At 37.7% G+C, this 24,288-nt stretch overlaps 1 protein-coding gene across 5 annotated transcripts in view; it reads right to left on the bottom strand.

Moving 5' to 3' along the window:
• MRTFB (myocardin related transcription factor B) overlaps positions 1-24,288 on the bottom strand; it is a 224,701-nt gene that overhangs the window by 93,334 nt on the left and 107,079 nt on the right. For all 5 annotated transcript variants that reach the window (XM_054693827.1, XM_037507576.2, XM_037507575.2 and 2 more), the window contains one exon: positions 8,662-8,878. In XM_054693827.1, coding sequence (XP_054549802.1) covers positions 8,662-8,815 — 154 coding nt within the window. In that variant the 5' untranslated portion in view covers positions 8,816-8,878. The remainder of the gene's footprint in view (positions 1-8,661; positions 8,879-24,288) is intronic.

The raw sequence follows: 24,288 nt of genomic DNA on the forward strand, positions 1-24,288 counted from the left end.
TGTTTTATTTATTTGTTTGTTTGTTTGTTTATACAAGCACTGGGTACAGTCAGAAGCGCAGGAGGGTGAGAGAATTCACCAGAGCCAGAGCGGGGAGCAGAGCAGGCAGAAGGACCAAAGCACACTGCTGGGGGGAGCAGCGGGCGGCAGGAGAGGTCTGCGCGCCATGTGGGACCCTCCTCCGGTGGCCGGGGAGCAGCCGGGGATCGAACCGGTGCCGCAGAGGCTGCGGGCAGCTTCGCAACCCAGCGCTCAACCGCTGCACCACCAGGGAGGCCCTTTTATTACTAATTTTAAGAGGTTTGGTTGAGATCATGCATCAAACTTCCTGTGTCCCATTTTCAAATTTATTCAAAACAAAATACAATCCTACAACAGAATTGTATGTCAAATCTTAAGAAATTTATGATTGTGTAGGATTCTTTTATTTAATAGTTTAAGCTTTGTACATTCATCCAAAGGATTAACTCAGAGGGAAAAAAATGCAAAGGAGGAAATGAACCATACAAAACCCCCAACAAACCTGGCCCTTCAGATGTGGAATACTCTTCACCCCTGGAGTTTTGTACATGTCACTCACAGACTTCAGATTGGGACAGTCACGTGCCTGTAGCATTTAAGTCCAACTATAAACCAAATAAATCTTAATTACCCATTTCCTTAAATTGTCCAGGCTCCAAACCTCCTGGGTTCTGCCCTTCTCATTTATTTTTAGCACTGGATCTTTTTAAAGAAATGTATAAGAATACATAATACAATATTTTAAGAAAATCCACATTAAAAAACAACTGCTAGACTATAACCTAAAAGCACCATCTACACAACTGCCATCACACCAAGATTACGCAGCAGAGTGTGATGCGACGCTGGTGGTTTGTTTTCACATACTCCAAAAGGTCACCGTGAAATATGTCATCATATATATATAGATATATGTTTTTAAAAGATCATTCCTAAGTTGACTGCATTTCTTTGTCAAATAAAGGTTACAAATGAGAAAGTTTTAATTTAGAGATGTGATTATGACATAGATTTCCTGGAATCAAAAAGAAAAAGAATTCAAAGGACAGCTCAGAGCTAGAAATCTCTTCAAACATGACAAATAACTTTTATGACTTTAAAATACCAAGTCTTCTGTATAATACTTATCATATACGTCAAATGCCGTAAAGAGCCTAGTAACCCTATCTACTCTCTTAATCTCTCCAGAACAAGTACATGAGGAGAAAAATCTATAAATCAGTCCTTGATGATAGAGGGTTTGTTTAGGAGTTTACCAAATGGAATGACCCTACTGGAATTCCTTCAAGCAGCCTGTGAAAATGTCAGAATGGAGTCGGTTTCGGAGGTCATAGTCCCTAGAGAGCTCTGAGTTTTGGCGTGTTTGTCTTTTCACATGCTTTAATATTTGAAAATCATTCCTTGTAGACACTGACTGATGCCCAGGGAATGCTAGGATTGTGGGAACTGGCAGTACCAATAAGAGAGACAACTTCATGGGAAATCAGTGCCTACTACATTTGCCCTCTCAGCTTTCATCAGATAAGTTGTCCTTCAAATGTTGTAAAGGTACAAGGAAAGACATTAAAAACTGCATGTCAGTTTGACATCTTTAAAAAGAAATATTTGTGGAAAAAGGGGGCAAAAATTATTGGAGCTACTAGAAGAAACACTAAGTTATGAAATACTATAGTGGAAACCCTGTATCTCCTTAGTCTGAATTGAAAGACTGCATTTTCAAAATGTACATACAGATAACTAGTAGCTATAAAATGCTAACTATGTGCCCACAGTGTTCCAAGTGCTTGACTTATATGGACTCATTTAACCCTCACAGTGACCCTATGAAACATACCAGTATTACCCCCATTGTGCAGATAGGGAAGCTGAAGCAAAGATACCTAATACGTCTAAGTACACACAGCTAGTAACAGTGTAAGCAGGACTGAGACTCAGACTGCAGAGCTGTGCTCCGACTAGTGTGTATGCTGCTTCTTCAGAGAATGCTGACAATTCTAACATTTGTAAGTCTTTAAATTTAGCCTACAAGAACCAAAGGTTATAACCAGAGGCTATGAACCTGACTATTTGCTTCTCTTGTTATATCTTTATTAAACATAGAAGTCCTATATCAAAAATATCAATTGATGAAATAGATACCCACTAGAAACATTTTCTTATGGGAAAAAAAACAAAAATATAAAAGACCAGGAAAGAACAAGGATAATTTGGCCTTAATGAAAAGCTAAAATACTGTCTTTTAACGAACAGTCTGATGCTATTAAAAAAATGTTAACACATACCTGCCAACTCTTGAAACCCTTAAATAGGAAAATACTGTGTATTATAAATTAGACACATTACTTTTGAGAACAACATAAATTGAGTAAATGTTTTCTTCCTGTTAAACATGGAGGGAGAGTGACTGGCTGAGCAAGCTGGCATGTACGTTTACTGATGCATCTGTGAGGACTTACTTGACAGCAATGTACCACTTCATATCTATGGAAAATTCCATTGGTTAATGAGATGGAAGTTATCTTCCATTTGTCCTGTTTTCTGCTGCCAAATGAATAGCACAAGGCAAAAGTGATAATGAGGTTAAAGAACACATGATGTGATGAGGAAGGGCAGCCAGAGAAAAGACACACGGGCGGAAAGCTACCATACGGATACTACAATGGCGCACCGAGACACAGAGAGCTTCCAAAACTTACCCATGCTCACAGACTGAGTCAGCAGAGGAGACTGGAGTCCTGACTCCCAAAAGACTACACTTCCTGTTAATAATAGCGAGGGCAGCAGGTGAGGGCAGGAGAGCCAACAGTGTGGGTTAATTGAAAGGGGTTAGAAGAACATTGGGTATGATTACTTGCTAATTAATCTTGGTGATTATGAACTACAAACCAAAGAGAAAATTCCAATGCAATTATTATTCCAATTTGTCTTGTTGCTTTCTGTCACATCAGTACTTTCTAACTGATGTCTTGAAATCAAATAACAAAAGGAGGAAAATAACCATGCAACATGTTTTTTCTTGCATACTTCCTATACTTATCAGGCTCTTTTGAGTTAAGAAAGTAAGCATGTATTCTTATCTACCATTCCCCAGTCCCACTTTAGCTACAAGAGGTCTTCCTGGTTAGGTGGCAGATACAAGTAAATAAAGTCCCGACATAATTTAACAAAGTGTCTTGGCCCAGCAGAGGGTCTGATTATAAACTAACCATTCAATTTCAATAGCCTAAACAGCTAATCAATTATAGCTGAGTAATATTTATTAATCATCATATTATATGTTATCTTTTAAAATTACTTTAATGACAGAAAAAATTGTTTGTCAAAAAGCTACTTTCATTTTATTCACAAGCTCAGTCCCTAATATAAATCATATGGTGGACTCTACTTTGAAGAAAATTATCTCAAATAATCTCCATAAGAAACAATATGTTTCAATCACTCTAGTAATGCTAGAAGAACCTTGTTGAATTTTTTGGTGAACATCTTTGCAAGTTTAAGATAATGTGCCTCATGTTGGATTAAGCTGCTAATTATCATTATACTCTAAACATTATTCCTAATCAACTTTAATTGTTCGCATTTCTGTAAGAGGATACAGTTTAAAGACTGGGCAAATAACTCAAAGTAAAGCTTCAGAGATGCAATAACCAGGCCCAATAGGTCTTGCCAATATACTTTTGAAATTGAAGCTCTAAACACCCCCGCAGCAATAACTGAAGCATGCTTATGTCTGCACATGACCCTACCAGCCACTAGCGGGAGGCTACGTGTGAATGCCTGTGCCTTCCCTCCATACACACCTCCTGGGTGTGTTTAGCAATGCGCTGAAGCAAATTAAATCCTCAGTAACAGCCAAACTATCTAAATAAGAAACCCAACCCAAAGGAGAAAAAAGGTGGACAGGGTTACAGGTGCTGATTTACACTGTGAAAGAAAACATGGTATTTAGCAGGAGACTTTTCATAAAGATCACCGAGAGCGAGAGTACCTCACCCTTTAGCTATTCAGACAGCTGCTTTTTCATTGTGAAAGGTTCAAGAGTTTGTCACAAACAAAGAGTTTAATCAAGAATTTCATTTGCAGTTGTCAGGAGGTTCATAACTGGCTTTTAAACTTTATAATTGGGTTTAGTATAAGTGCTAAAGTCAAATTTAAAAAAAAAATCAGAAACTAAGGAAGACTAAATTCAAGGAGAATAATTTACTTCTCAGTCTAAGTACTCAAGTAACTCCTGAAAGCAGGAAAAGAAATTACCTAAATGTGTCAAAATACTTATTAGTACCTCTGAAAATTATTTTAAAATATTCAAGACCCTAAATATTTTAAAACAGTAAAGCCAATGACAAGATAATTTTACAGAAACTTACTCATTTCAATTACGTCCAGTTATAAAAAGGAAAAGAACCCTACATAGCTCCATGTCTTGATTATTTAGCATCTATTGATTCCCTTCCCATTTATGAAACTAGGAGAATTCTATGTGTGGCAATGTGCTCCAAAGAAAACAAGAAACTATCCCTTCTTTCACCTCCCCTAGTTTCTACTAGGCCACACCAGCTCCTGCACATTTGAAGAATGGAGTTTCGCTCAAGACAAACATTCATGACCTCTGCACATCTCCCAGCGCCTGGGCTGACAGCGAGTGTGGCAGGTGAAGGAGTGGGAGATGTTTTCCAAGTAAAACCCAAAGAAAAGGCCAGCTGTGAAGACATGGCATGGGTTTCCCTTGGTGCAGGGCAAGCAGTTTTCTGTGGCTACAGTGAAAGGCGAGGCCACGTCCCTCCGACTGCTCTCAGGTGCACTAGTGCCCCTACAATCACTCCAGCAGAGTCACCTTGTGTGGAACAAACTTCTGAATAAATTATTTTCTCTCTAGTAAGTGATCACTGAGGAATAGAACAAAAGATGGTCTGCACTGTTCAGTGTGCTAAATTTAATGGATGGAAAATCTTAGAAAAAAAATTTCAAGGTGGGACTATAAGCTCAAAAACCTAACAACTGCAGCAACAAGTAAAATTTCAGCTTAAACTAACAACATATAAGTCTCTCCTCTTTATTGAGGCTAAAACATAGCGATGATGTTTCATAGCGATATAGGAAGAGCAAGGTGGGGGGGGGTACTCATTTCCACCTACTTTACCCTCCTGACAGCTGGCCTATGGTGCATCATGACCCCTTTAAGATGGTGAGGCTTCACCTCAGAAACACCTAGACTCCAAGATATACCAAGAAGCATTAAAGCACCAAACTGCTTTATAAAATGGGAATCTATGTCAGCTCATCTGCTTACTGGCAATGACTTAAAAACCTAAACTCGCCAACCAGCATCCTCTTGGTCTTGCAGGTGGCCTCATGGAAAGCTTCTCTCCCTCTTGGTTTTATCTGAATGTGGGTACAGGGAAGAGCAGTAGTTCAGCAGTAGCTGAACATTTCTTACTTAAATAAAAGAACTGTTCCTTTGACTGATTTCCCCTTTAATCCCATTGTCAACCATCTGAAGGAATGTTAATATTGAAGCATGAACGTGGGTCTATTGTGTGTATAAAATGTCAAAAATAATCACAACCCATCGATTTCCCTGCCAATGCCCTGTTTTATTAACAGTATATTCTTTTTGTTTCTGTGTATTTACAGGATTTGCTTGTTGTGCCTAAATGGTGTGCCTAATGGTGTGCCTAATGGCTTTACTTCTGAGGTACCAATAACTATAGAATTATTTTGACTACATTGGGGTAATTTTTTATGTTTACTAAACATCTTTCATATTTACTTAAGCAGTGGGGATATTTTGCAGCTGCACTGCCATGGTCAACATAACTATTAATAAAAATTAAGGAAGATACTAGAATCATTACTTAAATGTCAGTTTCATTTTCCTTATAAGTTTATCTATAAACAAGTGAGTGACATCATCCTTTTCTGCACAGTAACCTTAAACTAAAATATCACCATTTCCCCAACAGAAAAAAAAAAAATATATATTCTAGCAAGTGAAATTCAAGTGTGTGGGAATAACAATAAGACATAATCACCAAGAAAATATCTAAACTTGGTTATTTTATAATATCTAAACAGTACTTTGTATTAAATGATATTGAGGCTAATGTCTACATTTTATATATGGTATGATTTAAACATGGCATTAAGAAGATCTAATCCAAAAAAAAAAAAACATGGAAACAATCATTGAAGTGAGAAAGTTATGGTTCTTCCATCGACATTCTGTTTGATATGACTATTAACAGAACTACCAAAAACCTAGATTTAAGATAGCTGTATGAGTTCCTTTTATGACTTGGAATGCATATGCAAATTAGGCTAATGTATCATAAGCCTGAAATTATAGTGTATGCCTGAATATAAGGTAAGGTTTTTAACCTCCTAAAGTCACTTCTTATCTTGTATTTGAGTTCTTACAGTATCTTATATTATGAGATGCTCATTACTTACTGTTGAACAAAAAAGTTTTGGGGGAAAACACATTAGCTTAAGAATCAACTTCAATGAAAGCTAGTTTTAGGGTGTTTACTGAAGTATCTTAAGAGAATCAGAAAAGATGGGGGGCAAAAACAATGAAGACATTAACTATTTCCTGGTAATAACCTTAACTATTTAAGTGTTGGATGTTGTTACTAAGAAAGTCTTTCAAAAACTGCTTTTAAAATGTAGTGCAACAGTAGTCAGAAAGGACACAAGTCAGAGTACTTACTTCTGGGTAACTGGGTAGCTAAGGGACAAGACTGGGTAGCTGACCTACTTTTCACCACGTACCTATTTATATGCTTGACTTCTTAAGCCATGTGAATATGTTACCTACTCAAAACAAAATATGGTTCAATTCTTAATCAGGAACTACGGTCTTAAAAAAATGATACAATCAGTCATAAATATTAGTTGACTGTTGTAGATATGAATATACAAGTATAAGACAAGCCCCACTGTTTTACAGCAATTGTGGTTTAGACATAAAATCTTCAGTGTCAGATGATACATGTATTCAAAAACTGTTAGAACTCAAACAAGAGACAGAAATGAAGATGCAGTCTGGGCTTTAGGGCTAGACAGACCATGCAAAGGGGTTCTACTGAAGATAAAATGCTTACCACAAAGATTTTTAGATAAGGTTTGAGCAAGAAGGTTTTATGAAAGAAGAGCATGTACAGCAGTTCTTGTATACATGGCTATGCTTCATAAAATGTGATTTTACTTAAGCACAAGTAAATTCACTTAAATCAGTAAGTTAAATTTTTTACCATTTCATCTACCTTTCTAAAACTTTACAAGGGAAGACTACCTTATTTTTGGACTTATCTTATATTCAGACATACATATTCAAGAGAACATTCTTGTAAGACAATATGGTGAGTTATATCAAGTAAATCACCTCAAAGTATAAACTTTCTCCACATACTTCCCTCCTCTATTACATATAACTATTTTCTTGAGCAATCGTATACTACTGGAATTTTACACAAGTTCAGCTCTTATTTTCTTTGAGAGTAATAATTTGAACATGATACTGGTCCAAATGTACTGTGTCAATCTGATCAGATGTAGTCATGTTTCACCAAATGTGCTTATCCTCTCTCAGCTACTAAGAGGGAAGGTTCTATGGCCATCATTGGTCAACCACAGCCTCCTGAAGGCTTTGATGGCACCTTAGCAAAAATGTGGCTTTATACCAATCAAACTAAACAAGGATTGTGCCTAGCAAGTTCAGCCACAGTATCATACCTAATCTGAAGGGAGAACAAGTAATTCCAAAGACATGTACTAAGGAACTAAGAATAGTAGCATATATCTCCTTCATTTAGGCCAATAATGGAGAGGACTGGGAAACACGATAACAAAGTACACAGGAGTGTTCTGGAAGTAAACAATTTTATTTCTTCTGACTTTAAAAACTGAAAATTAAAAATTACATGCAATGTAAAACTCATCAGAAATGTGGAGAGCACAGCAAGTAAATGCAGTGAAATTCTTAAGTTTGCCTTTCTAATGTGAATGCTCACTGTGTGAATTTTGACTTCATATTTGCCAGTTTTTATGTTAAGCATTAAAAAATAAGTGTGTATCATCCATCTCTATTAATTTATGTCAAAAACTGAACAGTTTTGTGTTTCTAGAGATTCTGGGATGTTTTTGTGATCAATGAAAATTTCCCGAACAGTTAGCAAATGAATGTAAGATACTCATTACGTATACAATGATAAGCCAACCAAAGACTGAGAATATGGTCTTATTCTATACTCACCTCACTAATATAAAAAATACTCAAATAAGAAGTTCTTGCTTTCTCAGTGATGATTAAGATAAGGCATAACACAGTGGAGATGGGAAAATCTAGTCAAATCCAGTCTATTTATCCTGGAATCAGGAGAGGAAGCTACTTTCCATGCCATTCTGCCAACATAATGTTGACACCAAAGATATTTACTGACAAAATAATGACAGAATTTGATGGAAAGTGAAATTCTACCTATTACTACTCAAAACCAGCCAGCGCCCCACAGGATTCTCTCCTCCAATAGAGACTTGCTGGATGTAACTGACAGAACTTACTACCCAAGAGGAACTGAGTTCATAGGAGCTGAGTCTCTTAACCAGAGTTCCCACCACACACAGTGAATCAGGACTCACCATTCTTCCTTTCGTTCAGAGGGGGTAAGTGCTGACTGGACTGCAGGGAGAGCTCTTGGAATTCGTGGGCAACGGCTTCACTTTGAGGACTTGGAGCAAGGTGGGCTAAAGGTCCCAACTCATCCTCAGTGTCCACTGCCCCTGTGTGATCCATTGTGTTCCAGCCACTGGCAACGGGGGGTACAAGACACCTCTTAAATGTGGCCTGTTGAAGAGACTGTCAAGAAGAAAAAAAAGGTAAATAGATGGTGCGTTTATTTTTTCCCAATTTGCACAAAAGCTTTAAAATGGGAACCCTGGGTTCTAGTTCAATCTCACTGTTATGTGGCACGTGCCCATGCATTTACCCTCCCATTACCTCAGATTTCCTGTCTAACACACAGGAATAGCACATTTCCCATCTAAAAAGCACTTTACTAGGTGAATAAAAATTGAAACATTTTACATAATTTTTATCCCACTGTTAAAAGAAATTTATAGTTACTGGTGTCATTATTGAAAGATCTTAATGCATCTTCAAATGAAATTAAAGTTAACTTAATACTGATGAAAATTTAAAAGCAGTCTGGTTTGAAAATCTAGACTTTTGCATAACAACTTCACATTGAATCAACAGTTACAGCAACCAGTAATGTTTCAGACATTGACCCCTTTATCAGCCAGTTTCCCAGACTCATAGGACGGGAACAGAGTTCTCAGCTGAACAACAATGAACATAAAGTTTATGAAAACAACAACAAAACTTCATTTTAAACTTCTGAGATTTGGGGCTGTTTTCTTTCACAGCCAACCGGACCCATTTTGACCTACATAGAAATCAATAAGACATATCAAAAATACAACAGTAACCCTAACTATGTACTGGCTCAGTGGCTAAGTAACAGGCAAGAAATCTGTTATTAAAAACTAGAAGGATGGTGGCCCATCTCACATAGTGGCAGAACAGTTGATACAGTTGCCTGCTTTGGGGTATTCCATACCAGCTTGTCTACCCATTTGCGTACTGATATACATGAGAGTTCTTTCTAATTTTTGATTATTTTAAATTAAGATGTTATGGAAATTCTTATACAAGAATAAATACATATATGTTTTCATTTCTCTTGGGTGAATACCTAGGAGTGAGATGCTAGATCATATGGCTGCTGTAACTAACAAATTATTTTCCAACATGGTGGCACCAGGTTGCATTCTTCCTGGCAATGAATGATAATTTCAGTTGTCCCACATCCTTGCAAATATTTAATTATCATCAGTCTTTGAAAATTTTGGTTATTTTAAAGGTAACTCATGGGTTTAATTTGCATTTCCCTAATGGTGTTGAGCATCTTTTAATGTACTCATTTGCCATCTGTGTATCTTCTTTGGTTAATTACTGATTGAATTGTTTATTCATTTCTTAAATTGGGTGGTTTATTTTATATTGTTTTAAGAGCTCTTTATATGTCCTGGGCAAAAGTCCTTAATCAGAGATGTGATTTGCAAATATTTTCACCTAATCCATGGCATTTTTAAAGTATTTTGTGGAGAACAGATGTCTTTAATTATCTTTTTTTTTCATGGATTATGTTTGTAGTGTTGTAGCTAAGGAATCTTTGACTAACCCAAAGTGACAAAGATTATTTCCTAAGTTTTCTTCTAGATATCTTATAGTTTCACGTTTTAAATTTAAGACTGTGTTCCATTTAGTTAATTTTTACATACACTGTGATACAGAAATCAAAATTGCTTTGTGGGTTTTTTTTTTTTTTTTTTTTGGCCTAAAGATACCTGATTGTTCAAGCAGCACCTGTTGAAAAGTTTTCTTCTATAAATATGTGGACTTATTTTTTTATATTTAAAAGAGCAGGTTTATTAGGGAAAGGGACAGAAAAGTAAAAGACACTTGCATAGACACAAGTAGGCAGGAAGTGCTGCCCCAAAAGGGGCAGGTTTGCTGAGAGAAGCCTGCATGGTTGCAGGTTGGTGGCCTTGTGGAGAGCTGCCTCTGCTGAGGGAGGTCAGTGAAGAGAAGCCCTGGCTGCTGCCCTGTGGAGGGAGAAAGTTGGTGAAAAGAAGCACCTGCATAGTCACAGGTGGGCAGAAGGACTGCCGCCACATGGATTTTTCTTTTTTTAAAAGATTTATTTATTTATACAAGAACCAGGGTACAGGCCAGATGCGTGGGAGGGTGAGAGGATTCACCAGAGACAGAGTGGGGAACAGAACAGGCAGACTGATGAAATACACTGCTGAGGGGAGCAGTGGGCGCCACAGGAGAAGTCTACTGTGCCATGTGGAACCCTCGCCAGCCGACCGGGGTCAAACTGTGCTGTAGAGGCTACGGACAGCTTCACGGTGCTGCACTCAACCGCCTGCGCCACCAGGGAGGCCCTGGATTTATTTCTCACCCTACATTTACTTCCAGTAAGGAAAGCATTGCTAAGAAGGAGCCCTAAATTCAGTGCACAGTCTACCCAAGTCTCTGGCTGACCCCTAAAGTATGTATACTAGATTCCTAACAGTCCACTAAGCCAAAAAGAACAGAATAGAGATTTTTAGCTGCTGCTCACCAGAGGAAGGAGTTCATCAAAATTAACTGCCTGCTAAAACAAAACAATACTCATAATGGAGAACTTTAAAGGATCCAGAGTCTCTATACCTGTCCATCAAGAATCCCATATTCAACAAAAATACCTTTTAATAAGGAAGGCAAAATTGTCACCAGAGGACCCAAACTACAAGTAATGTTTGAAGCTGAAGAGAAGTGATACCAGGTAGACACTTTGATCTCAGGAATGAAAAGTACTATAAAGGGTAAACATGTAGTTTTGTTCTTTTGATTCCTTTAACATTATAATTCAAAATAAAATTATAACACTGTCATGGGGTTTATAAAGTAATTACAACAACAGATGTAATATATATGATAATTATAGCAGAAAAGATAGGGGAGGGTTAGTCATATCACATTATTACATTTCTATACATTGGAAGGAAGTTATACAATTTATAATTCTTGGAGCATGATTAAAGAATATAAGTAGTTTTAACTAAAAATCCAGTAAGTCGATAAAAAAAAATTCTAAAAATATATAAACTAAAAGCTAAGGAATAGAGAAACAAAAAACAGCAAAAACAAAAACACAAAGAGAAGACCCAAATCCAATCTTAACAACTGCATTAAATGTAAATGGACTAAACACTTATTAAAAGACAGAGATTGTCAGGATGAATTTTTTTAAAGTCTAAAAATGTATGCTTGTAAGTACCATACTTTAAATAAGAAGACATAAATAGGGTAGAAGTAAATTGATAGAAAAAGTCAGCTTATATAAATACAAAGCCCAGCAAGACTGGAATGACTACATTAATGTCAAACAAAGTAAACCTCAAAAAGATGTTAGGGGAGGGGCGGAGCAACATGGCGGCAAGGAGACGCTGCGAGTAAGATCTCCCATTAAAAAAAGTTAATAGGGAGGAAAAGCGGCAGGTCCCAGTGAGAACTGGGACACGGAAGATAAACAGGTGACGCCAGCGAACTGCCCGAAGAAGAAAGTGGCCATAAAAGAGGACTAGAAGGGAGGGAAGCGCAGAACCCTGCTCCCCTCCCCAGCCCACAGAGGCGGCACTCTCCGACCGGCAGAGAGGAGGAAAACAACAAACCAAAACGGCCAACAAACTACGCAGCAAGCGGGACTGTGAGTGGAAAAGAACTATTGCAGCCACCACACCCCGTGAACGGGAGCTGAGGCGAACCCTGCAGGATCCGCCACGGCGGTGAGCGAACGGCTCCGGGCGCCATTAGAGAAGAACAAAGACCCCGGGAGACGCGCACACAGCCCGGGCTGCCGGTAAGCTTGCGCAGGAAAGCGGCGCACTCGGCGCGCTTGAAAAGCAAGTGCAGACCGGAATTGCGGCTGCCCAGGTCCCCGTGCCTGCGACCTAGGCTTGCGGGGAGACGCGCGGAGGTCCTCACTGAGGTGAAGGTCCCTCCCTGAGTAAGCAGGAACCAGGCGCCCAGGCACGGGAGCGGCGCCATTCCCGCGCCACTGAACTGGGCTACAGCCCGCGTCCTGGAACTGAGGGCTTTGAACTGAGACCCGGGGCACGAAAATTCGGGGCGTGGGTTCTCCACGACGGTGGGGCACAAGGCAGAAACAGCACCCCAAAGCTGTTGAGGTGTACCCTACCATTCCCGCTCTGTTCCCTGTCCCACGGGGTGGGGGGAGGCGAAAAACAGCCCCCCAAGGACAATAGGAGAGATCTCTGGCGCCACCTAGCGACCAGGAAAAAAAAGTCACTAACACCCCATAGAACAGGAAATTTCTTAAGACTGCTTGAAAAGGGCAGAAGGCTCTGGAGGACCCAGTGGCCAACCAGGAAGTTATTCCACGCCAGGCCCCTTCCGACCAGCAGTCTGAGCCCACAGAGGGAGCAGGCACCCACGTCCGGGGCAGACCGGGTGCGCAGAAGAGTGTGCCTGAAACCGGAGGCGCAGGGACTGCATCCCGCTTCGCCATTTGAGAACAGGGACATTTCTTCAGTAAAAACTGCCTAAAACCAGCAGAAAGCTCCCCCAGAAGACAGAGATGGCTCCTGGAAGAGCCAGAGGGGAGCGGAGAAGTTCACCCAAGATGTCAGTCAGTCCGAGCAACACAGTGTCCCAACGCATACGACAAATTAGAAAACAGACAGTAGGGAGTAGAAGAACCACACGCAACCTAACAACTCCTCAGGAAAGAAGCACACCACAAAAAGAAAACCACTCCCCAGATTGCAACGACAGCAACTTGGAAGAACTTCTGAGCCTTCCAGAAAGAGAATTTAAAATTACCATGATTAAAAAAGTGATAGATCAGAAGAAGGAAATTGAGTCCCTAAAGAGGGAAAACAATGGTCAGAAGAATGAAATTGAGTCCCTAAAGAGGGAAGTAAAAGAAATGCAGGAGATCAAAGAATTAATGGAGGAACTAAAGAACTCCGGGAAAAGCAAGGAAAGCAGAATTGATGAAATGGAAGAACGAATAAGTTCTCTTGAAGACACAGAAATAAAAAGAACCAAAACAGAAAAGGAAAGAGAAGTACGAAGGAAAAAGAATGAAGAAAGACTTCGGGAACTATCTGACTCCATGAGGAAAGGAAATATAAGAGTTATAGGAATTCCAGAAGGAGAGGAGAGAGATGTAGGAACAGAGAAAATATTCCAGGAGATAATTGAAGAGAACTTCCCAAATGCGAAGAAGGAGCTAAAAATTGTTATACAAGAAGCAAGAAGAACACCAAACTTCCACGACGAAAGGAAAAACACAGCAAGACACATAATAGTAAAGCTCCCAAGAATCCAGGACAAGGAAAAAATAATGAAGCTGACAAGAGGGAAGAAACAGATAACATTCAAAGGAAAACCAATCAGGCTGACATCAGACTTCTCTGAAGAAACACTACGGGCAAGGAGAGAGTGGAGGGACATAGTCAACAGACTCCAAGAAAACAGATGCCAACCAAGAATACTCTATCCCGCAAAGCTCTCTTTCCTCCATGAAGAAAGAATATGGACCTTCCCAGACAAAGAGAAACTCCGGAATTTCATTAGGAATAAACCCCCACTCCAAAAAATACTACAAGGAATCCTAAAGCCAGAACCTCAGAGGGACGAATAACAACAAAAGAAGACCAAAAAAAAAAAGTTATTAAAAGAATAAATAAAATCAAAGGAAAGACAAACATAATGGCAAATACAGATGCTAACATATCAATATTAACTCTAAATGTAAATGGACTAAACTCTTCAATAAAAAGACACAGAGTTGCAGCCTGGATTAAGAAACAAAACCCAACCATTTGCTGTCTCCAGGAAACACATTTAGCTACAAAAGATAAAAATAGGCTCAAAGTCAAAGGATGGAAAACAATCCTACAAGCAAATGGGCCAAAAAAGAAAGCAGGAACAGCTATACTTATATCAGATAAAACAGACTTCAAACTCAAAAAAATAAAAAGAGACCCCAATGGTCACTACATTATGATTAAGGGGACAATACTTCAAGAAGAAATAACACTCATTAACATATGCTCACCAAACGAAAGAGCACCAAAATATATCAGACAACTGTTGTCCTCTTTAAAAACAGACATCAGAGAAAACACATACGTAGTGGGAGACTTCAACATACCACTATCAACAATGGATAGATCAACAAGACAAAAAATAATTAAAGAAACTAAAGCTCTAAATAAGGACCTAGAGCATTTGGGCTTAACAGACATCTATAGAACACTAAACCCAAAAAAAACGGAGTACACATTTTTCTCAAGCACACACGGATCATTCTCCAGAATCGATCACATACTGGGGCACAAGACAAACATCAACAGATACACCAAGATTGAAATCATACCAACCATCTTTTCTGACCACGAAGGCATCAAACTAGAAATAAATCATAAAAAGAAGGCAAGGAACTATCCTACCTCATGGAGATTAAAAGCCACACTACTGGAAGACCACTGGACTAACGAGGAGCTCAAAGAAGAAATTAAAAAATTCTTTGAATTGAATGACAAGGAGGACACCAATATCCTAAATGTATGGGATGCAGCAAAAGCAGTAATAAGAGGAAAATATATAGCAATAGAAGCTCACATCAAAAAACAAGAAAGAACTCAAAGAAACAACCTAATCTCGAAGCTCAAAGATCTAGAAAAAGAACAACAAAAAAACCCCAAAACCAGTAGAAGAAAAGAAATAATAAAAACCAAAGCAGAAATAAATGAAATTGAAACTAAAAAAACAATCCAAAAGATCAATGAAACCAAAAGCTGGTTCTTTGAAAAAATAAATAAAATAGACAAACCCCTAGCCAGGCTCACAAAGGAAAAAAGGGAGAAAGCACAAATAAACAGGATCACAAATGAAAGAGGAGAAATCACAACGGACACAGCAGAAATCAAAAGAATAATCAGTAACTACTATGAACAGTTATATGGAAACAAGTTCAACAATCTAGAGGAGATGGACAAATTCCTACAACTCTACAATCACCCAAAGCTAGATAAAGAAGAAATAGAACACCTAAACAGACCAATTACAAGCAGCGAAATTGAAATGGTAATCAAAAACCTCCCCAAAAACAAAAGCCCAGGACCTGATGGATTTACAAATGAATTCTACCAAACATTCAGAGACGAATTAGTGCCTATCCTTCACAAACTCTTCCAAAAAATTGAGAAGGAAGGGACAATACCAAACACGTTCTATGAAGCCAACATTACACTAATACCAAAACCGAACAAGGACAACACAAAAAAGGAAAACTACAGGCCAATCTCCCTAATGAACACTGATGCAAAAATCCTCAATAAAATTTTAGCTATCAGAATCCAACAATGTATCCATAAGATAATTCACCACGACCAAGTTGGATTCATTCCAGGGGCACAAGGATGGTTTAATATCCGAAAATCAATCAACGTTATCCAACACATCAACAAAAAGAAATATGAAAACCATATGATAATATCAATAGATGCCGAGAAAGCTTTCGACAAAGTGCAACACCCATTCATGATAAAAGCCCTTGAAATTCTTGGGATACAAGGAACATACCTCAACATCATAAAGGCCATCTATGACAAGCCAACAGCCAGTATCATTCTCAATGGTGAAAAGCTGAAAGCAATTCCATTAAGATCTGGAACAAGACAAGGATGTCCACTCTCACCACTGCTTTTCAATATAATACTGGAAGTCCTAGCCAGAGCAATAAGACAAGAGAAAGACATCCAAGGAATCCAAATAGGAAAAGAAGAAGTCAAACTATCACTATTTGCAGATGATATGATAATATACATAGAGAACCCCAAAATCTCCACAGAAAAACTAATTCAACTCATCAATCAATTCAGTAAAGTGGCAGGATACAAAATCAACACGCAAAAGTCAGTAGCCTTCCTATACACAAACAATAAATCTGAAGAAGAAGAAATCAAAAAAACCACCCCTTTTATTATCGAAACAAAAAAAATCAAATATTTGGGAATAAATCTAACAAAAGAGGTAAAGGACCTATACAAAGAAAACTATAAAACACTGTTAAAAGAAATAGAAGAAGACACAAAGAAATGGAAAGACATCCCCTGCTCATGGATTGGAAGAATAAACATTATTAAAATGGCCATCCTACCAAAAGCAATATACAGATTCAATGCTATTCCAATCAAATTTCAATGTCATTCTTCAAAGAAATAGAACAATTATTGATGAAATTCATATGGAATCACCAAAAACCCCGAATAGCCAAAGCTCTACTGAAAAAAAAAGAAGGAAATGGAGGTATCACACTCCCAGACTTCAAACTATACTACAAAGCCATAATCATCAAAACTGCATGGTATTGGAACAAGAACAGACATACAGACCAATGGAATCAAATAGAAAATCCAGAAATAAACCCACAGATTTATGGTCAACTAATCTTTGACAAAGGAGCAAAGACTATGCATTGGAGCAAAGAAAGTTTGTTCAATAAATGGTGCTGGGAAAACTGGGTCGCTACATGCAAAAGAATGAAGCTTGACCACTACCTCACACCATATACAAAAATCAACTCAAAATGGATTAAAGAACTAGACATAAGACCTGAAACCATAAAATACATAGAAGGAAATATAGGCGAAACACTATGGGATTTGCACATCAAAGACATCTTTACAGACACATCACCCAAAGCAGTGATAGTGAAGACAAAGATAAACAGCTGGGACTACATCAAATTAAAGAGCTTCTGCACAGCAAAAGAGACAATAACAAAAACAAAGAGAAACCCCACCAACTGGGAGAACATTTTTGCACCCAACACTAATGATAAAGGACTGATCACAAAAATCTGCAAAGAGCTGATAAGACTCAGCAACAACAAAGAAAATGATCCAGTCAAAAAATGGGCAGAAGAGCTAAAAAGAAACTTCTCTGAAGAGGAAATGCAAATGGCCAACAGACATATGAAAAAATGTTCAACATCACTTGTAATCAGGGAAATGCAAATCAAAACTACCATGAGATACCATCTCACACCAGTGAGAATGGCACATATTAAAAAAAGTAGCAACAACAAATGTTGGCGAGGGTGTGGAGAAAAAGGAACTCTTCTGCACTGTTGGTGGGAGTGCAAACTGGTCCAACCACTATCGAGAGCTGTGTGGAGATTTCTGGACCTACTAAACATAGAGCTTCCATATGATCCAGCAATTCCACTCCTAGGTATTTACCCAAAGGACACAGAAACATCAATTCCAAAGAGCACCTGCACCCCTATGTTTATAGCAGCACTGTTTACAATAGCTAAGCTTTGGAAACAACCCAAATGCCCAAAAATAGATGACTGGATCAAGAAGATGTGGTACATATATACCATGGAATATTACTCAGCATTCAAAAAAGATAAACACATGCAATTTGCAGCAACATGGATGGCGCTGGAAGGGATCATGCTCAGCGAAATAAGCCAAAAAGAAAAAGAAAAATACCAGATGGTCTCACTCATAGCAGGAATCTAGAAAACTTAAATAAGGGACCAGGAAAATGAAAATAAGAAAGTGAAAATCAAAATCAACAAAAAACTATGAACCAGAGACACATTTTGGGGGGTGGGGGGCGGGAGGGGAAGGATTGGGGTCAGAATGGGGCGTTTGCAATTGTATGGGGGAATATAAAAATAAAATTTAATATTAAAAAAAAAAAGATGTTAGGTAGTGAAGATGCATATAAAATGCTTTCTTTCACTACAAAATATTAAAATAACTCCAAGATAGTTTTCAAAATTATTTATTTTCATTTCAAATTATTTTTGAAATGAAAATCAAACAAAATAAAACCTGTTCACAAAAATTAATTTCACAAACTCTGAACATTAGTGCTAATGATTTGGAAGATCCTTTAGTATAAGATTTTAAAATATTTTCATGCAATATTATCTGTTCTACATATTGAAGAATTTTTAAGCTATTATTCCTTGACATTACGCTCACCTTAAACTCCTACACATCCTTCCAAATTAAGAAAATTATAAGCTTAGAAAATCTTTACAAGATGTAGAAAAAGAAAAGAATAAGTGTTCAGAATTTTTTCACTTAATATTCATGAACATTTTTGACGAGTTTAGACTGTACCCTGAAATTTTACTACCAAATTTGCAAGCTGTCACCTAGTGTCAACTTAACTGCTTGATAATTGTCTCTTGAAACTGAAATTCAACATTAAACATAAAGAAACATATCTGTCCACCAGTCTCTAATTGTGGTGTTAAAGAAGTAGTATCAAAATGGACTGCTTCATTGAGTCATGATTTAGTTATGAAAATAAAGCAATCACTTAGCTTTAACTAGACCAACTGTGATAAAAGATTAATTTGTCTAGAAGTGACAGAATGAATGAAGTTAAATATCTTATACATCCCAATAATATAACTTCATTTCACAACAAAACTAATCCATTTATCCAGTACTAAGGTCAAAATTCAGAACAATAGTAAGATCAACTTGAGATGGAGCCTCTGCTTTCAAATAAACTACTTCATTATTTATACTAGCAAGACAGAAAAAACAACACAGAAGAAAACAAGAGATGGCATATTTTCATTTATCCATCTACTGATTCACACATTCCCTTTTATTTATTTAAATTTGGGGTTACATCTTTGCTCCTTCCTTTGTGCACATGTTCCACTCACCTGTCACCAAACACCCTTGCCAGTATCCCTCTCACCTTTCTCCTCCACACCCTCCTCTTCCCTTCCTGTTCCCTCTGGTAACTATTGCATTCCTTCACTAAGTTTGAGATTTATTTCTGCTGTATTAATGTCTGTGTATGTTTTTAGGTTATTTATATCAATATTCCACAGATGAAACCATCCATATCTTTCACTTTTTTTCACTTCACATAATCAAAATGGATTAAAGATCTGGACATTCCATTTTTTCCAAATGGAGTCAAGATAACACGAACAATAATTATTTTATATTTGAAGAAGATGCTGGGCTACTGGCTAAGTTGTCCTGAAATTGGAGCTAACATTTGTTTTGAATTAAGGGTAATTCCAAAGACATCTCTTTCAATTGTATGTTATTGTTTATTACCAATTTTAATGAAATTTTAGTAAATTCAGTGGTATACTGTCAATGCTATATATGAGATGCAGTAAATAATAAAGTAAAAATATCAATAGTGAACTGCAAAATTCAATGTAAAATCAACCAATGCTGGCAGGTAGACTATGCAAATGCACTCAAAGAATATTTTAGCAACAGCCAAACTGTTGTGCCTGTGCTTTTAGCTCTCAGAATTAAAAACACTAGGAAAACATCTGGCTAACAGTCAGTAAAAATAAATTTCTAAATTCAAACAAGATAAGACAGCAGACTTGGATCAGGAAGTTCAAAGACAAAGTTAATTACACATCCAAAGCAATCTTATCTTCAAACAAGTTGAAAATTTCTTATCAAATACAATTTAGAAAAGAACCTGTGTCACTGGGTAAATTACTGGTTCCAATTTTGGGCTATTTTATGTTATTGTTCTCCCTCCAAAGCTCCTGGTGGTAATGTGTTAAATAACTAATATTGGGATTTTATTTATTTTTTTATCTTTAGATTTTATTTATTTATTTATACAAGCACTGGGTACAGTCAGAAGCGCGGGAGGGTGAGAGAATTTGCCAAAGCCAGAGCCAGAGCCAGAGAATAGACTGGTTCTGTGGGGAACAGAACAGGCAGACTGATGATACACTGCTGAGGGGAGCAGCGGGCGACAGGAGAGGTCTGCGTGCCATGAGGGACCCTCGCCCGGTGGCCGGGGATCGAACCTGTGCTGCAGAGGCTTCGGGCAGCTTCGCAGCCCAGCACTCAACCACTGCACCACCGGGGAGGCCCTATTGTTGGGATTTTATTTACTAATGAAACAACAAACTCCTGTCAATTGTATATGCGAAAATGTTAACATGGTACGCCTGCTATTAATTCTCTTCTAAATAAAATTTCTTAATGGTATCAGGAATTTAGGATCAAATCTGTTTATATTTAATTAAGAAACGTTCATTTCCCAGTTATATAATTTGGGGAAATAAAGAACTGCAGAAAGAAGCACTTTATCCAATCTGTCCGTCTTCAATCTTAACAATTAGGATGGAACCAGAAAAATCAAACTTCTAAAATTACATGTTTCTACACAAATATTATTATTAGAAACTCTTTGTTTTCTGTCAACTTTATTTGCATTTTCTGTTTACAAGTCTGTGGAAGAACAACTTAGGACCCTTGGGTGGTTGTTCCTACTCACCCAGGGGCCTAAAGCCGCGCTCTGGCAGTTGCAAGGCTGAGCGCTCCAGGCCTCACAGCGGCCTGCTGAGCAGGCACAGAGACCACCCGACCTCAGGGTGAAGAGTAGTGAACTCAGGTGCAGAGCCTCCATACACCCTGAAATTCCTCCTTGGTCAGTCTTCTCAGCGTGACAGGATGGCCACGTCCACCCAGTGCAGAGTTGTCTCTGACACACAAAAGACACCTCTGAGAGACACCGGTGGTCAGTACAGGGATCAGTAGCCACTAGAAATCTCAGCTCCTGGAAAGCTGCCTGGTTCTGGCAGCTAGTGAAGATTCCCAGGGTGATGTGGCCTAGGTTAGGAGTGGCTCCCGGGGCAGTGGCTAGCGGCTTGCTGGCCAGGGTTCCTAGATGACAGGACACTGACACCAGCTGGGTTTTCAATGGCAACCATGGCACCTGCTGCCAGCAGGACCTTCTCCCAGGTTCCTTTCAGATTCATGAAGTAGATGCCACCACTTTTCCTTTCATAGATAACAGACTCATTTAGAAGTCAAGGAATCCTAGGTAGGTTCCTACTGCAAGAATTTGAGGACATCCTCCTCCTCCCTTTGAAAGTCATCAAGGGCTCTGGACATTGTGAAAAGTCACAGGCATTATTTTACGACATACAATTTTCATTAACCCTTATTGTGGGATGTTTTTGTTCCCCCATTTCCCCCCTTAATTTAATTCCTGGTTTGATTACTTGAATAACTTTATATTTAAAGAGACAGTATAAATTCATAAAATAATGGGGCATTATAGCTGAAAGTACCTTAGAACTCATGTCTGAACATAAGTGTTTCTCAACCCTCCTCACATATGATAATCATTTGGGGAAGAAAAAAAATTCCTTATGCATGGGAAAAGTCATATCACAATACCATTACATTTCTAGAAGAAAAAAAATTCCTTATGCATGGGAAAAGTCATATCACAACACCATTACATTTCTATACATTGGGAGGAAGTTGTACAATTTCACCTTGAAGTAGCTGAGAAGTCAGGTTTTATAATCCCTGGATCAATGATTAAAGAATACAAACAGATTTAGCTAAAAGCTAGTAAGATAAAAAAGGAATCTAAAAATACACAAAACTGAAAGTTAAAGAATAGAGGAAAAAAACAGAAAAGACAAAAACACAAAGAACAGACCCAATTCCAATCTTATCAACAACTGGATTTGGGAGGAAGATTTCGATACAGCTGGTATTGGACAGAAAGCTTCTGACGTATAGCCAGTGTTGAGAATCACGGACTGAGGAAGACAGTAGCAAGTTATTACAACATGTATGAAAATAACAGAACATAATTCGGTTCAAATTGCTGTGGGAACCTAAAGAATTAAAAGGTCAGGATCTCTTGACCTATATTGGAAGAACGGATACACTCTCATTTAAAAGAAAATGTTTTAAGATTATGTGTATAGCTTTTAAAATCAACTCTTTTAGTTGAGTTTTTCAACTACCAACTAACTGCTTTGCAGGTTTACTTCACACAAGAGGGTTTCTCCTCTCCTTAAAAACGAAGATTTGGATTACAAATATGGGGACCCATTTCCAGCTCTGCTATTTAATTAGTCATGATACCTTAGAGAAGTAAATCAAATTTCAGGGGGGGGGTTTTCTTTCCCATGTTATTTTGCAATACTTTCATAATTAGCAAAACATCTTGGTTTAAATTTAACTTTTAGGGCCTTCCTGGTGGTGCAAGGGGTTAAGATGCAGCACTATGAAGCTGTCACCAGCCACTGCAGCATGAGTTCAATCCCTGGGCAGGGAGCTGATCCACATGGCACAGCAGGCCTCTCCTGTCTCGCCTGCTGCTCCCCTCAGCAGTGTATTTCAGTAGATCTGCCTGTTCTGTTCCCTACTCTGTCTTTGGTGAATCCTCTCACTTCCCACACCTCTGGCCTGTACCCCAGTTCTTGTATGCATAATCTTTAAAAAAATAAATTTAAGTTTTAAATTTCTAATATCAAATATCAATTTGATTTCTACTATCAAAAAGAGATAAAGAATTAGAAAATAAAAAGAGGCTTCCCTCTTTTAGTTTTCCTTTCTCTTTTCCTTGCTTTTTCTCTCTCTCTTGCCTTCTTCTTTCCATCCCTACCTTAGAGAACTTAGAAAAAGGAGCACAGTGTATTTTTTAGCTGTTAAATAAGACATTTGTTTAATCTGTTTATACATGTTTGCTTCTTAGCATTTAAATGAAATGCTAATTATAGGCCAACAAATTAGTTTTCAACTCAGCATTTGTTAAATATGAAAAATCATCTCGGCTTAAAATTAATTCTCTAACTCTTATTCCCTGAGAATCATTAATTTTGAGTGAGTACATTTGAGAAAAAGTACAATTGTTCAAGTTAAAAAACACTTGGGTTTTGGCCATTTTGCTTGGAGAAATAAAATTTTCTAGTTCTTTATGTATTTCTATATAGTAATTTTAAAGCCACATGTGTTTTAAATTTTTTGCTAACTCAAATTTTTATTTATAGTTGGAGCACCATTAATATTTCAGAAACACTGTTTGGTTAAGTATTAGTTACAGTACATAAGATGCATCCTCTTGGAGGGTGTTAAGTATGCAATTTGTTCCACATTATGTTCACTGAAACAAATCTACAGTAAATAAGTTAATAAATCATTATACTGGCATTTTTAGAACTGTAACAGCCACTTCAAACATAGAACAGTTATGTAACTTTTTCTATATAGCACGTTGTCGGCATTTGGTATATTAATAGGGCTGTATAATGGCTGCACATAAAAATTCAAGTGCTACTAACAAAACCTTGCTTAGAAGTTGTTTATTGAAAATTATAATCTGATGTAAAAAACTTGTCATGTTCATATACAGTACATCTATAACTATAGATTTCATTTTCTTCCAAGTCTGGAGTTTAATTCCAGTTAGAATATATTCTAAGTGTCTTGCTGAAATGGTACAATGAAGAGGAATGTATTTCCTTCATCTGCCACAAAGCAGACATGTTCTACTAGCTCCAATTAAACACTAATGTGTTATAATTGCCTGATTGACAAAGTCTTTACTTCCTTGAACACAGGGATTATAGCTGAGTTATCATTTTCAGCTCCTTAACAGATCTGCAAATATTTTCTGTCATTCTCTGGGTTGTCTTTTTGTTTTCACATTCTTAAACATTAAACTTTTTAATTCTGAGGAAGTCCAATTTATCTATTATTTCCCTCTGGATGCTTGTGCTTTTAGTGTCATATCCAAATTCTAAAAGCTGTATACCTTTAGTTTTAAAATTTAGGTCAATTTAT

This window comes from Talpa occidentalis, unplaced genomic scaffold (assembly GCF_014898055.3).
Source record: "Talpa occidentalis isolate TD23 unplaced genomic scaffold, MPIMG_talOcc4v2.1 talOcc4.12, whole genome shotgun sequence".
Lineage (NCBI taxonomy): Eukaryota > Metazoa > Chordata > Mammalia > Eulipotyphla > Talpidae > Talpa > Talpa occidentalis.